The 16,170-nt window shown below is 40.1% G+C and overlaps 1 protein-coding gene across 1 annotated transcript; it reads left to right on the forward strand.

Moving 5' to 3' along the window:
• Nucleotides 1–1,531: 1,531 nt before the first annotated feature.
• Nucleotides 1,532–7,460, forward strand: LOC111232203 (leupaxin-like). Its single transcript, XM_022759607.1, has 9 exons — nucleotides 1,532–1,668; nucleotides 2,656–2,741; nucleotides 2,900–2,967; nucleotides 3,401–3,503; nucleotides 3,711–3,968; nucleotides 4,199–4,372; nucleotides 4,967–5,048; nucleotides 5,163–5,311; nucleotides 6,989–7,460. Exons 1-9 carry the CDS (start codon nucleotides 1,656–1,658, stop codon nucleotides 7,253–7,255), a joined length of 1,200 nt encoding a protein of 399 aa, XP_022615328.1. The 5' UTR covers nucleotides 1,532–1,655; the 3' UTR covers nucleotides 7,256–7,460.
• The last annotated feature ends 8,710 nt before the right edge of the window (nucleotides 7,461–16,170 follow it).

Consider the following 16,170-nt stretch of genomic DNA (forward strand, 5'->3'; position numbering starts at 1 on the left):
AGAGGTGACTGCCATATGGTGACTGAAATGAAAATAGAAACTGTTGGAATCAGGCTAAGTAAACTTCCCGACAGCCTGTGCTGCCTGGGTGTTAGTAAATGTGAGTGTGTGGTCCTTGTGTTGGGGTGACCAGTGTGACAGGGAGCTGTTAAAAAGCCCTACATTAAAAACCAAACCAGATGACACTTTTACCACTTTGCCCTGAAATTCATCTGGTGATTAAAGGGACAGTTCTTCAAATTCTGCAGTGGCAAAGAATTATATTTATTCCAATATGTAAACACCAGTGCAATATTACAGTTGAAGGCATGGTTGGATTACTGAATAGGCCCACCAGGCACAGGCTTAGGGGCCCAAAGAGACAGAGGGTCCCTGGCATGTCTTGTTATCTCATAAGCCGTCCATGGGACATAGGAAGGGGCTTCATATGAAGGCTTGTCTTGAGTGTTTTTTGCATTATTGAACAAATGGTATAAACACTGTTTATCTCATGGAATTTTCTATTCTATTACATTAGTGTCATTTATCTATTATTGGTAAATGAGGTTGAGTTTCATGGCATGTGGTGGCACTCATGGCCACATGCCACATAGAAATGTTAAATCTACAAAAGTGCATTTCAACTTTAAATGTTATATTTAGTATGTTTGTGTAGCCTGTCTAGGCTAGCCTACTGTATATTAATGAAGTAAACCATAACAACATTAATAAAAGCTATATTGATATTGATAATTGATTAGGCCTAGTGAATCAGTGCACTGAAATTTCAAGTTAAAGTTACATATATATTACATATACTGTATGAAAACAGTATGAAATATCAAAGAAATGATATATATATGAAATGCTGCACGTGTTTTATCAGACAGTGGTGGCCAGTGTACTCTTTTATGCAGCATAAAAGACAGCAGCATGTCCGACATGAACACAAAGAGACTGGACAAGCTGGTAAAAAAGGCTGGGTCTGTGCTTGGAAGGGGTGTCTGGACTCACTCAGGACTGTTGTGGAGAGACGCATGCAATGTAAGATGGAGGCCATCTTGGGCAATACCAACCCCCCTCTCCACAACATTCTGGCAGGACAGAGAAGCAGCTACAGAAGCAAACGTCTCATCAGAACAGAGAGGTTCATGAGATCCTTTGTTCCCAATGCCATCAGACTATACAAAACCTCAGCCAAATGATGTGGACTAATCTAATTATTATTGTTTATTTATATAAACTGTTTTTATTATTATTAATCTTATGAGCAATGAGCTAAAGGACACATGAATTTCCCCTAGGGGATAAATAACTATCTATCTATCTATCTATCTATCTATCTATCTATCTATCTATATATATCTATATATATATATAGATATATATAGCATTTCTTTGCCTTTGAAAAGTACTACACTAACTGAGCACAAAAACACAGCTGTTATCTCAGCTGGTATCTCACTTAAGAAATCGCTCTTGGTTTCCTCTTCACCAGGAAACTGCTGCATCTCATATTAAATATGGAAATGTTTTGATTCAGTAACAAAGAAACACCAACCTTTGTCAGAGGAAGTGACGGTTTCGACAAGATGAGAAATAACCTTAGTAACTAACCAGCAGCAAAAAAAACGACAGTCACTCAAGCAAGTTTTGTGCTGAGATCAGGAACCAGCATGGATGAGCTTGGTAAGACAACTTTCTATCAGTGTGTGTTTTACACTGTTGATTGTGTTAAATGAATCAGGGGGCAGACAGTGTTGTTAATTTAATTCTGCCAGTGCAATGTGCTACAATTTACACCTGGCTCAGAAACTAGAAGTGAAATGAAGAAGTGATTATGGAATAAGAGTGCCAGTACAGTACACTCTAAGAGAAGTATTTACTGCACTTGGTGAAACAGTGATGAAAGTAATTTAATTTAATTTAATAAGTAATGAATTGCCCTTCTTGTTACATACTACCTCTTACTTTGGTTTTTCATTTAATTACTGACATTTTAGCCAGGACGCTTAAAACTCTGATCTGAACAGTCTATCAAGGTAAAATAAAGCTTAAACAAATTACAACAGATAAAAGATAGGACTCTATTGGTTATCTAAACTTATAACTTGTGTCTAAAAGAAATACAACAATTTGTTTTAATTTCAAGATTCTGTAAAAGTATTTTTTTCTGAGATGTGAAGACTCAGAGAAGAAGAACCTGATTAGATTTGCAAAGACAAACGTGCTAAAAGTTAATAATTTTCCCTGTTCTTTTCAGCAGCCATGTTGTCTGCTTCCCTAGATACCCAAATACTTAAATATCTTCCTATTTTCTTATATGTGTGGGTTTACATTGTGAGGAAACTTGAATCTGGGTTTACATTTGTAAGTGTTACAACATTATTTCAAGTTTCACTTCTGCACCACGATGTCGCACCATCACTTCCTGAGGAAGCTGACTTGCATGAAGCAACCTCAAACCTTGATCTGTATATTAAGGCGTACTCTGTCTCAGTTCACAGGAAATATTTCACTCTGCACTATGCTACACATGCTCTGGTTAAGCAATAAACACCTAGAGAGAACACTGTGTTTTAGTCGTTGTGTGAATACTGTACTGTATATGTCCATATGAGTATTTATGTTCATATGTGTGGTTGCAAGATTGATGGCCTATGTCCTCCTCCACAGATTCGCTGTTGGAAGAGCTTGCCCTGAATCCAGCAGGTTCAGAGAGCGTCAATGAAAACAGGGGGAATGATGCAGCTGATGGAGAGGTGAAGACAAAACCACAATAATTTAATTTCAATCAACCAGTTGACAAGATAACATCTGCAGAAACAGTGTTTTTCAGCAAATTAGATGATGACGCTTATTTGTGATCTTAGCACATCAATCACTGAAACTCCAGTACATTTTGATTGTATGTCCGCAGGTATCAGGTGCAAGCTATGCTGGACTTATCAAGAACCAAAAAAGCTCAGCCTTCTCAAATGTCTACAGGTGAACCACACCCTGATCGACATTATCACTGAGTAAATAACGTAGAGGAAACAGAAAAATACCAGAAATCAATTAATATTTTGTGGTTGCTTTTTCACTTTTAAACCATCTTAATACACACAAAGATCTTACTGACTTATGTCTACTTTGAACTTTAATACCAGGACTATTTTTACTAGAATATTTCACAGCTCTCATGTAAGAGCAGATTTAAAAATTGACAAGTTCTGTATGGTCTTTGTAGATTTGTGTCATTACTACAGTTTCAAGGGTTTTCTTAAAATTATAAAATCACATTACACAATGTTAAAAACATCAAGTACCTTGGGTTATGCTCAGAGACAGTTCAGTTGGGCAATACATACTGTCACAAATGTACCATTAATATGAATTAACAGTAGTCATGTCTAATCTGCCTCTGGCTGGGATTTAGTGATCTGCCAGCTCCTGTGGCAGCTTCCTTGGAGCCTGACTCACCCACTAAGGAGCTGGACTCCATCTTGCAAGAGCTGAGGTGTCTGGGAGAGGGAGAAGAGGTCAGTACACTTTAAGTGCATGTCAAATGTTTCAAACATGAGTGAAGTGAACCAGGTTTAACAGCAGAGGGCAGTATTGTACTAATCTCAACATTGCACAGTCTCATGTAATAGAATTTCAGTATAGGAGGTTCTTAAGCGCTGACCTTTTTTTCATATACCAGCTAAAAACAATAGATGTCTGTGTTTATTTGTATCATTTTTTAGATTCCAGCGTCTTCAACGACCCCGCCACCACTTGTACAAAAGCAGTCCATGAAAAGGAAAACAGAAGGTGGACAACAGGAGAACAAGGAGAGCAGCGGCAGCACGGCAGGTTCAGATACGAAGGCCTCGACCACGAGCAAGAAAACAGATGCTATAGATGACCTGCTCGGAGGGCTGAGCTCTGACTTGGAGAGGATTGGCGTACGCACCACGGCCAAGGGCCACTGTGCTTCCTGCAACAAATGCATTGTGGGAAAGGTACAGTAAGTCACATTAACAAATGGGCAAGCATTTTAAATACATGTATTGTAGATTTAGAAATCCGTGTAACAGAAAAGGATGTTTTTTGGGTTTTTTTTTTACATATCTTTCTTACAGGACAAAAAAAAGAAAGAGAGAATTTAGCATTATTGTGTCAAATTGTGGCAATTTAGACAACAGGCTGTTTGTTCTGTCATTTACTTTTGTTTTTCATTTCTGTTCTCCAGATGATCACAGCACTGGGTGAAGTGTGGCACCCTGAACACTTTGTGTGTGTGGTCTGTAAGACTGAGCTGGGCACCACAGGCTTCTTTGAGAGAGAGGGGCGACCGTACTGTGACAAAGACTACCATCACCTCTTTTCTCCTCGTTGTGCTTATTGCAAGGGGCCCATTGTGCAGGTGGGAAAGGAGCCATTCATTTACAATCATATCACGCTTATAGAGAGACAGAACAAACATAACAACAAGATGTTAAAATCATGTGAAGTAAAAAAAATTGATTGTGGAAATGTTTGTTGCAGCCATTTAAGCATAAAAAGTGGTGAATATTTGGTAAGACAAAATACCTATTCAGAACTCCTATACCTTAAATGCCTCACCAATTAAACTTCAGTTATCCCTTTGTGTTTTGATTCATACACTAATTTGTTCTGTCATATATTACATCCATTAATTTACACAATAATCCTTTGAAGACTGGATGATGACATACAGTAGTATGTAGTTAATTTTTCTAGAAGTATCCCACATGTCATCTTAATAAGTAAAACACAAAACCATATTGGGGTTCTGCAGACTGAGGTTACCAAATGATGCAGACCAAGTCATTAATCAGAAACTAATACAGCTTCTCCTGTGATTCACTTTATGTGTTTTACAATCCGAATTTTTGTGCTTCCTGAAGTCTGAACATGTGAGATGAGAAAAACCATACTAATCCTCAAAGGAAGTAAAAGCATGATGTAATATTTCTATATCTGGCTGGTTTACCAGAACATTCTGACAGCCCTGGACCAGACCTGGCACCCCGAGCACTTCTTCTGTACACACTGTGGAGACCTGTTTGGAGCAGAAGGTGACAGGCTTGTGCATTAATTTCTCTCCACTGGAAAACCACAACTTCAACAAAATTTGCAAATGATTTAATGGTAACTTGCAATGTCTCCTACGTATCTTATACTTGTCCTAGGATTCCTAGAGAAGGATGGGAAGCCATATTGTTGCAAGGACTTCTACCACCTCTTTGCTCCAAAGTGCTCAGGCTGTGGGGAGTCAGTGAGGGAGAACTACCTGACTGCAGCCAATGGCACCTGGCATCCAGAGTGCTTCGTCTGCGCAGTGAGCCTCTTACCTCAGACCACACACACTGCTCTGGCTCGCACACAAGCCCGAGTATAAATGAGAAAGATACCCACACATTTGCTTTATTTGCAACATTTCAACCACAAGGCTGATGAAAACCGTATGCCTGATGAATACGATGTGGTTGAAATGATGCAAATAAATCAAGGAAACCATATTCCTCAGTGTGGGTATCTTTTACATTCTCTTCTAACCCACTTGTATTCAGCATCTGGTCAAAAATGTTTCAGTGTGCAGCCTGTCTTCTGCTTTACTTACATCAGATGCTCTCAGTAGATACAGTATGTTCTGATATTAGGCAGCAACTTAAACGTAGTATTTTATAGTACCTAAAAAGTTATTCTTGCAGAAATACAGTGCACATAAATCTGAACATGAAATACATAAAAATACACTGTTCTTAATAGCTACCGCTCAAAGTTACAATTAACAACATCACATAAAATATGGAATAAATATGAAATACATCCACCTAATTGTTACTGCGGTTATATGTCTCACCATTAGTCACCATTCTGTCTGTTAGCCTAAATCTATCTCCAGAGGGCAGGAAGTCAAACTCTCCACAAAGAAGTGGACACTCCAAAGTGGCCGAGCCTTTTTAATCAACCCCCTGCTTAAAATAAATGAGCCAGTTCATACAGTCTCGCCCTTTTTGGTCACTCTCACTGAGCTGTGCTGCAGCCTTGTCTTGGCAATAGCAGAACCATACCATGAAATGTTTAAATATGATTACTCTCCTAAACCACACTTAAACCAGTAGGGTTTAGAAGTGAGTCATTAGCTTCCTACAAACCCCAAATGAGTTGAGGTTCCTCTGGAAGTAGAGTTGCTGCAGACTGCAATGGTATTCTCATCAAATGTCATAGTTTTTAGCTCCATTATGTTTTAAGAAACAGTTGTCACCGACACTGAACAAAATAGGCCCTTAATTCTCACAGGCGACATTTTGATTTGTTGAACACACTGATTAATGGATTATTCCATTCAGGTGTTCCAAGGCTGTGGAGTTGGACATGCTGGCCCACTGTCATGGCCTACTGGCTCATATGAATGGAACAGAGCCACCACTAATGTTATGAGTTACACCTGTTCTTTTGCTGCCTTGACAAGTCAAGATGTCTGCCAAGAGAGATTTCTGTAACCATATGCAGCTTCACTTGTGTACGGACCCATTTAGTTTATATTCTAGCATTCATTAATGGATTGTTAACAGAAACACAGATTTAATTCTCTTATATCTTTCCTTTAGTTACATAAAAAAAGGCCATGTCAGTAATTTTGCAGCACTGTCATTAGATTATATAGCTATACTTTACATTACAGATGACCATTTTGCAGAGCATACCACAGGATATGTTCCTTGTTAAATATGTTCACTAATTACCCACTCCAATTTTCATACAGTACTAAAGCCATGGTGTGCTTTGGAAAATAATCAACAGTAATATTAGTGTGCATGTGTCGAAATCATGAAAAATCACTGGTTTGGTCCTTTAAAAACAAACCTTCCTCTCCAAATTTGACACTATTATCCTTCCTTCTCTGTTACCGTCTCTAACCTTTTTTTTTTTTTTTTTAATCCTCCCTCCTGTCTTCCAACTTTTCCCACATCGTCTTTTCCCCATCTTCCTCCTCTGTCTCGATATGCAGGACTGTCTGAAGCCCTTCACTGATGGCTGTTTCATGGAGTTGGAAGGTCGACCCCTCTGCTTGGTGCACTTCCACTCCAGGCAGGGCACTCTGTGCGGCCACTGTGCTGAGCCCATCACGGGCCGCTGCATCTCTGCTCTCGATCGCAAGTTTCACCCCGAGCACTTCATGTGTGCGTTCTGTCTGCGGCAGCTCAGCCAAGGCATCTTCAAGGAGCAGAAAGAGAAGCCGTACTGCTTGACTTGCTTTAACAAACTCTTTGTGTGAGACATGCAGGACATAACGCACAAATGATGCAACGGAAAAACAAATGAAATACTGCGGCTCTGCCACTGTTGAGCTTATAATATCCTTGTCCATAGTATGAATGATAAATTGAAATGACTATATTCAACTCTTACAGTACATTACATATCTGATCTGTTTTTGCATTGGTACAGATGAGCAATAAACATTTCACTTTTTCAGTACATCATGGCCAAAGGTCAGCGGTCACTGTGATCTCTCAAAACACATTTTTGGACATAACTCACAAAATCATATGTTAATTTTGACACAATTTAACACAAATGTCTAATAGGTTACTTCACTTGATTGAGTGATGACCTTTTATATCCAAAGGGGGAAGTTCACCATATTTCCTGCAACTTTGCTGGTTGGCTGAAGCATACAATCGCAAGGCGGTAGGCGGTGCAAGTTGTGAATATTGTCATGTGAAGTCCATTGCAGACTGTCCTATCACTTTGCCATCTGTACTGTGGCTGCAGACTGAAGTCGCTGATCTGCTAGCTTAAACGTGGGCTGAAAAAGGTAAAGCCAGTGAGATAGCTCTTCCAGAAGGCCTAGGGCAATGATTTTTGGTTCCACCCAGTATTAATCAAAATGTGATTGGTTAATTCACCTGCCACTCTCTAAACAAACACATGCAACTATGGGGGCTTCAGGCCTTCTGTCTCGGTTATGAAGTCCTAACTAAAGTGTGAGCCAGCTATCATTTTCTCTGCCTAGAGACAATGACATCAACAACAAAAAAAGAAAAATCTGATTAGATAACTCTATGTTCATAGTTTTAGGACAGTAACCCTTTCATTTCTGAAGCAAAGATGAAGCTAAGATTTAGAATTAGAGATTATATAACATTTAAAAAGATGATATGTTTTACCTCCTCTAAAGGGATAGAAGGCCCTGACAGTTCACCACTGGATCCAAAAATGATGGATTACACAATTAAAAGCGTGTAATAAGGAGTGTGATGTCAGTTACTAATAGATATGTAAAAATATCAATGGAAAATGCTGCCATTGTAACATAATTAATGACATGGTCGTAAAACACAAGGAAAATACCTATTTCCCATGACAAAAATACTGAAGAAACGTTTTACATATGTGAACTTTGGAAGAAGGGTCTAAAAGGTGTGTTGCTGACACTTGGTCTAGATTTTATGGGATTTCATACATCATGATCACATAAAATTTATAAACGGAGAAAGAAAAACACAGAGGTGCAGGTTTAATCCGTGGTTTCCATTAAGCTATCCTCGGTTTGCTGTAAGACTTGGCAGAGCAGAGATACTCTGGCAGTAGGGAGCAGTTTGTCAAGGGGCTTGTCTATGTGGCCTGATAGCTTGTATTGGCATGGAGCTGGACTGGCATGGCATTGGACGTGCCAACCTGAGTCTCTTCTTACTCTGACTGACCATTTGGCCCCTTGCATGCAGTGGATCCAGACAACCTCTGGATTCTCCACACAGGGTCCTTTATAGCAGCCTGTGGAAGATTAATGGAGGTGGTGAGGTGAACAAAGGTGGTTTCAGAGGTGAAGAGTTCCTTCGCATCGCAGCATCTCTTCAGCAGCTTACTCTGACTGTTGAGGGATGAATCAACCACAAAGTGCTGTAATGCTTTAGAGAAAAATGATTTTTGGTGATATACTGTACCTTGGATGTCTGGGCAGGTTTTGTTGTTGCCTGCCATTATTTTGTTCACTCCCGCTTGATAACTAATAGTTTCGATGATATGTAAGGGAGAGATACTTGTAGCAGAGTCCAGTTCACTTCCATTAGGAGGAAATGTTTTATCTGTGTAAATGTGAGATATTGTTGTCAGTTCTGCAGAATCTCATCATAACAAAATCAGTGTTTTACACCAATACTTATTACAATTTTCAAACTGCACAAATTGCAACAAGCTCTTTAATCCAACTCAAGCAGATGTATGCATGACGCTACAGAATTCACAGTTCTCTTGCATCCCTGCATACATGTTCCCCTTTTCTTGTTTTATGTGTCTGATTTTGCAGCAAATCTCTCCCAAACCTTTTCTCAGTATTCGCCTCTGTAGGAATAAGTTCAGTGTTCTTGCCAAAGTCAAAATGTATCTTATCAAACAGTATCTTATCATCAGATGAACACTGGCTACTTCTTGTTGGCAGCTTTCCTCAGCTTTTCTTCAAGCCACTTAGACTTGCTATGTGAAGTTAGTGTGTAAGTGAGAACGGAGGTGGCCATTAATCACGCTGTCATCGCTGTCAGACAAGGCCTTTCATGGTCTCTACAGAATATGGACCTTGCATCATGGAACGAGTGTGAATGTATCGCGTTCAGTCAAGATCCAAGATCGTAAGTGTTTAATGATCTGAGGGCCTTGTGCCTAAAATTCCTACTGAACTCAAAGACATACTGTAATATTAAATGTTAGATATGTTTAAACACGCATGAGAGATTTGCATTTTGTGTTCTGAGATACAAGAGGAAGTGAACTTTCCAGCATGAACCATTCACAGAACAACGACTTGGATGTGATCTGACACTTTGGCATGTTACACAGCTGTAAAATTCCACATCATCACGTGGCTTGAGGACTGATATGTTCATTCTAGTATTCATTTTTTTTTTCTTTCTGCACCATTCACTGTCACAACTGTATGCTATTACGAGTGGACTTAGCTGCCAAAACTGTCTTATAAGTGGGAATACTTGGTTAATACTGTCTTTCCTATATGGCATCAAAGAGCCATAAACTAGCAGCTATAGTTTAAATTTAGATTTGTGAAAAATCTCAGACACACTCACCCTAGCTGTCTAGTGTAGGCCTATTTACTGAAATACAGACAACACCAGAGCTATACAAAGCCTTAAACAGAAAAGTAAAAAACAAAATTATGATCCATGGAAAGACATTCTGGCATTCACAGAAAAAATATGAGTGTTATCATATGGCTGGGTGAATGGGGAGGAAAAGCGTTCTCTGGCACGTAGTAAAAATGAGAAAACATGAAATGTGAGCAGGGGTCTTTTTAAAAGGGTGGCGAATAAAGGGCCGTCTGTGGAAAGCAGAGAGAGTGTAACTCAGGTGACATTTACAGCAGTGAAACAGAGTACGAACAGTCTGGGAGCGCACTGGGCCATGAGATGGCAGCTAGAGCTCAATGGGGGAGGGAAAGGGAGTGAGGAGTATATTGGGACATAATGGATACTGGTGCTGAGGGAGGCAGGGTGAGGAGGGCAGCGGTTGAGGAGTGTAGTTGCAAGAGTTACCCCTGCGTGACACTGAAACCCAACACTTACGTTCCTCTCCTGTAAAATGGCTGTGTCTGTTAGGCCACCCCTGATTGGGACGGTGGGGCGGCCTGTCCAGAGCCGTACAGCCCCACTGTGGGTCACACCTGGCTGGCCCTGCCCTGCCCTGTAAACCCAGCAGCTCACATCTGCATTGAACCCATAACTGTCAGATAGGTCTTATGTACAGACGGACTCATTAATCAGTACATTTGCTTACACACAGACACATTGAAATGCCAGCTGGAGACAACTCCAGCTGCAAATCAGTCCTGACAATGTGAGATCACAGCTCTGGTAGGTGCAATAAAACATGGATGGATCAGATTACTGTAACATCATTACTAGGCATTTCCAAGCATGTACTAATGAACTTAACAGGTCACTGCGTCTGTTAGGGATATAAGTGAATGCAGATACATTACTCTGAAACAAATCACATTTACTTATCACTTTAACTTAACAATATATGATTGACTTGGTGAATTTGTGACAGAATTTGGAGATAGCTGATATGTACTCATCATTTTTCACAGTTTGATCACCTGACATAGGAGTCAGGACAAATCTGGTGTAAAAAACTTCCATTCCAAAATCCATTCAAAGTCCATCTAAATTAGCTGAATGACTATATTAGTGGTAATGAAGTGGTTTGATTTTATTTTGATGTAACAGCCAGTGATTTTGCCTTTTTTTTTGACACTTCTGTACTTCTCTTTGCCATATGGGAAATATTGTTGCTGTCAGTAATTACTGATATTTTCCAAGTCAGAATAAAAACTAGGAGGCTAATGTAAACAATTTTTCTGACTCTGGTGTTCCTAATTATAGAACCCAGCATTAACACCTGTCATTTCCAGTGGCCATCTTTATGTGTGATTAAAGATTATTTGAGGATAATGGTAAGTTTATTGTCATGACTCTATTAACAGCTGTAAGTGCTTCAGTGTGACTGTGGGAAATGATTCATTTGAACTTGTTTGCTGAATGTCTTAGCTACATTATGACCCGTAGAAAAACTGTCATCATAAAACTAAACAGCAGAGGCGAGACCAGAAGTTCGCTGTGACTTGAACAACCAGAAAATTAAAACACTATGTGAAGAACTAAAGTCATCTGAACTGGGAGGATCTCATGCATCCATCATTATTGGCCAAACATGTACATGCAAATTGCAATGCTCCACACATGTGAGCTGGGCAATGCCTGTATGAAATAGAAGTGTTTCTGTGTGAGAGTTCAAATTAATGTGTTTTTAACAGCAAAGGAAAAGTGACAACTTCAACACCTCAGAAATTACTTCCACGCAGAGAGAAGTTGAGCTGGTGGCTCCACTTTTGGGTGTGTTTGTCTTGGCGTTCTGCTGATGCTGAGTGCAGGTATCACACCTGATTCATGACTGGCCGCTCTGTCCAAAAGGAACCTCTTGTTGTCCTTGGCCGAACACTGAGTGCTGCTTGCTATCTCACACTCTCTCACACACACCAGTAGGCATATGAATGCGTGCACGCACGCACGCATGCACATGCACATGCACACACACACACACACACACACACACACACACACACACACACACACACTACAACACAAAACAAACTTGTAAATACTATTTATGGATTTTCTATTTATGCTGTCATGGGTTAAGTCACAGTTACACAGTTACATGCACAAGCACAAAAACACATGAATACAAATAGCTTCACACACACGTACAAATACGCACACATCAACACTAATCACTTCAAACACAAGAATACTGTCTGTGAGTTTGGTCAACATGATCACACACACACACGCAGATGCAAAACACATGCACACATAAAAATATAAATGCTATTTATGAGTTTGGTCTCTGTCTCTTTTTACATCTCTCTCTCTCTCTCTCTCTCTCTCACACACACACACACACAGACACACACACACACACACACACACACACACACACACACACACACACACACACACACACACACACACACACACACACACCACCAAGAAAAATATGCTCTTCTTGGGTTTGGTTGACACAAAGCATATCTGTGTGAGCATCACTGCCTTCTCTTTGTGCTTGCTGATCCTTAACCAAGTGAACTTAGGGTCTCCAGTTTTATCGGTTAAATGGAGTCAGCTCCCGAGGGGGACGCTATGGGAGGTTCAACTTCAAAACACTTCGTCTCCTGTTCGCCCACTAGCACGTCTTTGTCTCATCTCCCTTACATCTCCTGCCAAGTCTCTCGGTTGGACCTCTGTGCACAACACGGAAAAACAAGGAGAAAGACGGGGGGAAAGAGAGCAGTTTATCTGGACCCTAATAACAGCACAGACCAAACTGGTTGAGGTTATGAGAAAGATTTATAAGACAGTGAGCTCCTTCTGTATGCTAGCCTTTAGTGTCAAGAAGATAGATGGTTCCATTATGCTTCCTCATTGTGTCCATGTGTGGGTGTGCACTACAGTGTGCCAGAGCGGTACAGTCTGTGATATGTTCGAGGGGAACCATTGTTGCGATCGATGGAGCTCTTTGAGAAAATTAAACCCTTCTTGTAATTGTTTGAACATGTTTTGTGTGGTGGGCAAGCCTGTAATGATTTGGCCGAGTTTCTCGAGATCACAGGACACTGATTTCGAAAAGCTGAGGTTCAGACTGGGTTTTCTCAAGGGTTAAAATTGGGTTATGGATGGGAATTTGACACTGGAGTGGAGGTTGAAATTGTTCAGACATGGATCCATGTTGGTGCCTTGCATTGTTTGCACGGTAGATGGCTGTGAGCAGTAGCTCTTGGCTCAGCCTAGGTGGCAAGGCTGAGGCTTGGACCAGGGGTCAGACACTGAACAGAGTGACTCTGAGGCTGGGACAGGGCCAGTTGGGGATGTGGCTCTAATCCAGATCCATCGCCTCTGTAGTGGCCACAGCATGGATCATTATGAGATTTGTTTTAAAGCATGATGGTTAACCGCAATACGGCCCTGTTGCCTGAGAGCTGAATGGCCTCCTGGGTTTAGACAAACTCAAGGAGGTTTGTGGAGGGCTGGGAATCCCTGAGAGGAGCAGATCAGGGCAGGCTGCTTGATAAATCACAGCCACTGCAGGGGGAGGCCACAAGGCCGGCCTCTAGTCAAACCTTCAACAGGCCTGCTGGAAAACACTGAGAAACTTTGTGGCGAAGTAGACACACACACACACACACACACACACACACACACACACACACACACACACACACACACACAAAGCAAAAGAGAGAGAGAGAGAGAGAGAAATGCCTATAATTGCAACGTAATGGATTTAATAGCTAAACACACTCACAAGCACACACGCAAATTTCATCCTGGCAACGCCACTTGGTTTTTATAGTAATTTCATTAACAGGTGTCCATTTTCCAGCACCTCAGCTCTGGTGTGTTTGACAGAACATCCATTTAAATTGGACTGAGAGGACTCAGGTTTGCCTCGCTGAAGGGTACATTAGCGGCTCGCTCCAAATCTTTGGATCAGAGGAGACATTTTTCTAATCACTAATCCCCCAGTACTTTCAGTGACACCCTGTTCCCACTAAACCCATTAACATGCAATCATAAGCCCTTGTCTGAGCCTAGGGCTCGTCCACAGCTATGTGATGATGGAGCTGGAGTTACTTCTTTGCATAAAAATGATTTGGTGTGCAGTAATTCAAAACCACCGCATTACTTTCGTCATAAAGAATACTTCTTCATTTTTATAATCCTGCAGCCTCAGTCATTCCTTTTCCATTCATCTGTAGAAGAAGTGAAGCCTTTTATAGAAAGTTGTCTCTAAGGATATACTGCAATCCAAAAACCATCAAGTTCTTCAAATGTAATATTTATTAATCTTAGAATCTCACTTCCTTTAAAACAGTGCAAACTGCCAGGGGACCGAATTACTTCTATAGCATGCAAATACAGCTAAATTAGTGTCCTAAATTAGTGTCCTTTGATCAGTTTACCATATTTAAAATGTGGATTCATTAATCGAAACAAAATGGAGCTTCCCCCCTTTAATTTACTAGTAAATCATTTCTTTTCTTTTCCTGCTAATTTTAAAGAAGAATGTTTGAATTTTGCTATCATTTTTCACAGAACGAGTTTATTTAGATATAAAAATGAAAATAGTCTATTTTGTATTTGCTTAGCTTTATTTTTGATGGAGGTTAAGATATGTACCTTTTTGGTTACCCTTATACTGTACTATCTGAAGATACACCAACTTGGCTTCCTTTTTAATCTATTCATCTAAAAATTGTGCCGTATTTTATGATAAGACTATAGCAGATTCATGCTTGTATCCATTTTGTATCAGTCGTTCGCTCCCCAATACTTTGACAGTGCTACCTAAGCATAAACTCATGTAGTTTCTTTTTTTTTTTAAACCAGATTTTATTTCCTTTATTTAAAACAGAATCACACTCTCTCTCTTTCTCTCTCTCGCTCTCTTTCTCACACAGCACAGTCACATGGCAACCAACAAAGCCAAGACAAACAGGAACTCCAGGATCATTCAGTCATTTTTATCAATATCTTCTTCACTTTCCTTCCCCCCGAATGATGTCTGGCTTCGGAAATGTTTCCACTAAACAGTTGAGTCTCCGTCAGGGCTTACGGCGGGATTAGAGCTCAAATTACTGACTCTGTGGCTCATTTACTCTCTGAATCCACGGTCTTCAAAACAAAAGTTGCATGTGGACATGTCCAGTGATATGATAATAGCATGAAATGAGAAACACATTTCAGGAGAGAAACTCTTTCCAGCCGAGAGGCTTTTATGTGTAACGTTTGATGTAACAACACATAGACGACGTGAAAGGCAAGAGCACAGGCAAAAGTAAAGATGTGCTGTACGTCTGAATGATCAGTGAGAGAAAGAAGCAGTAGCAACAGAATAAGATACAGTGGGATGAAACTAACGATCTCTGTGAGAACACAGGGGAAAACATGTAATGATGGAAGGTTGGAAGTAATATTATAGCAGTACAGGCAATAAGAGTTATAGTAGTAGTGGGCCAGCTGGTTGACAAAGGTGTATTTAATTACCTTCAATTACACTATTAACATTTTTATTGGGCGGAACTGAAGAACCAGCAACAAAAGAAATGTCAGATTAATATAATTTGGACTGTGGAATGATTAATGATAGTGATTATATTTTCCCTTGTGAATGGTCTTTATATTCTTGTTTATCCAAATGGATTTTCTGTGTGTAAACAGTTTGTAACTCACAGTGCTTTTTACCCTCTCAACGGTCCTCTCTGACCATCTTCTTATTCAGGAAATTGTTCAGTAATTCTTGCTTTAATGAGAAAAATCTGAGAAAACTTTGGAATTGAATCAGACAACATTACCACAAACCAGTAAGATCACAAATGGTAATTTTACTGTAGTTAGAATATCTGTCATGAGGTTCTAACCACTGACTAAACAACAGGGGGCTCATTTTGGTCACTGGTGTTGCGAAATATTTGGTTTTGGATCGGTCTGTTTGCTGAATAAGTGGTTTGCTGAAACCTGCATCACCCAGCTATTGTTATCTTCCTCTCCTGTCTGCAAAACCACACGACTGACAGCATGCTATGCCCCATTTAGCATCTTCTGAGACATTATCACT

This window comes from Seriola dumerili, unplaced genomic scaffold, assembly GCF_002260705.1.
Source record: "Seriola dumerili isolate Sdu_G_001 unplaced genomic scaffold, Sdu_1.0 BDQW01000322.1, whole genome shotgun sequence".
NCBI classification, from domain to species: domain Eukaryota; kingdom Metazoa; phylum Chordata; class Actinopteri; order Carangiformes; family Carangidae; genus Seriola; species Seriola dumerili.

Bases quoted from the DNA above. Each gene is read 5' to 3' on its own strand.
- LOC111232203 (XM_022759607.1), top strand. The intron at 2,742-2,899 runs GTGAAGACAAAA...GTATGTCCGCAG, and splicing joins ATGATGCAGCTGATGGAGAG to GTATCAGGTGCAAGCTATGC. The intron at 2,968-3,400 runs GTGAACCACACC...GCTGGGATTTAG, and splicing joins GCCTTCTCAAATGTCTACAG to TGATCTGCCAGCTCCTGTGG.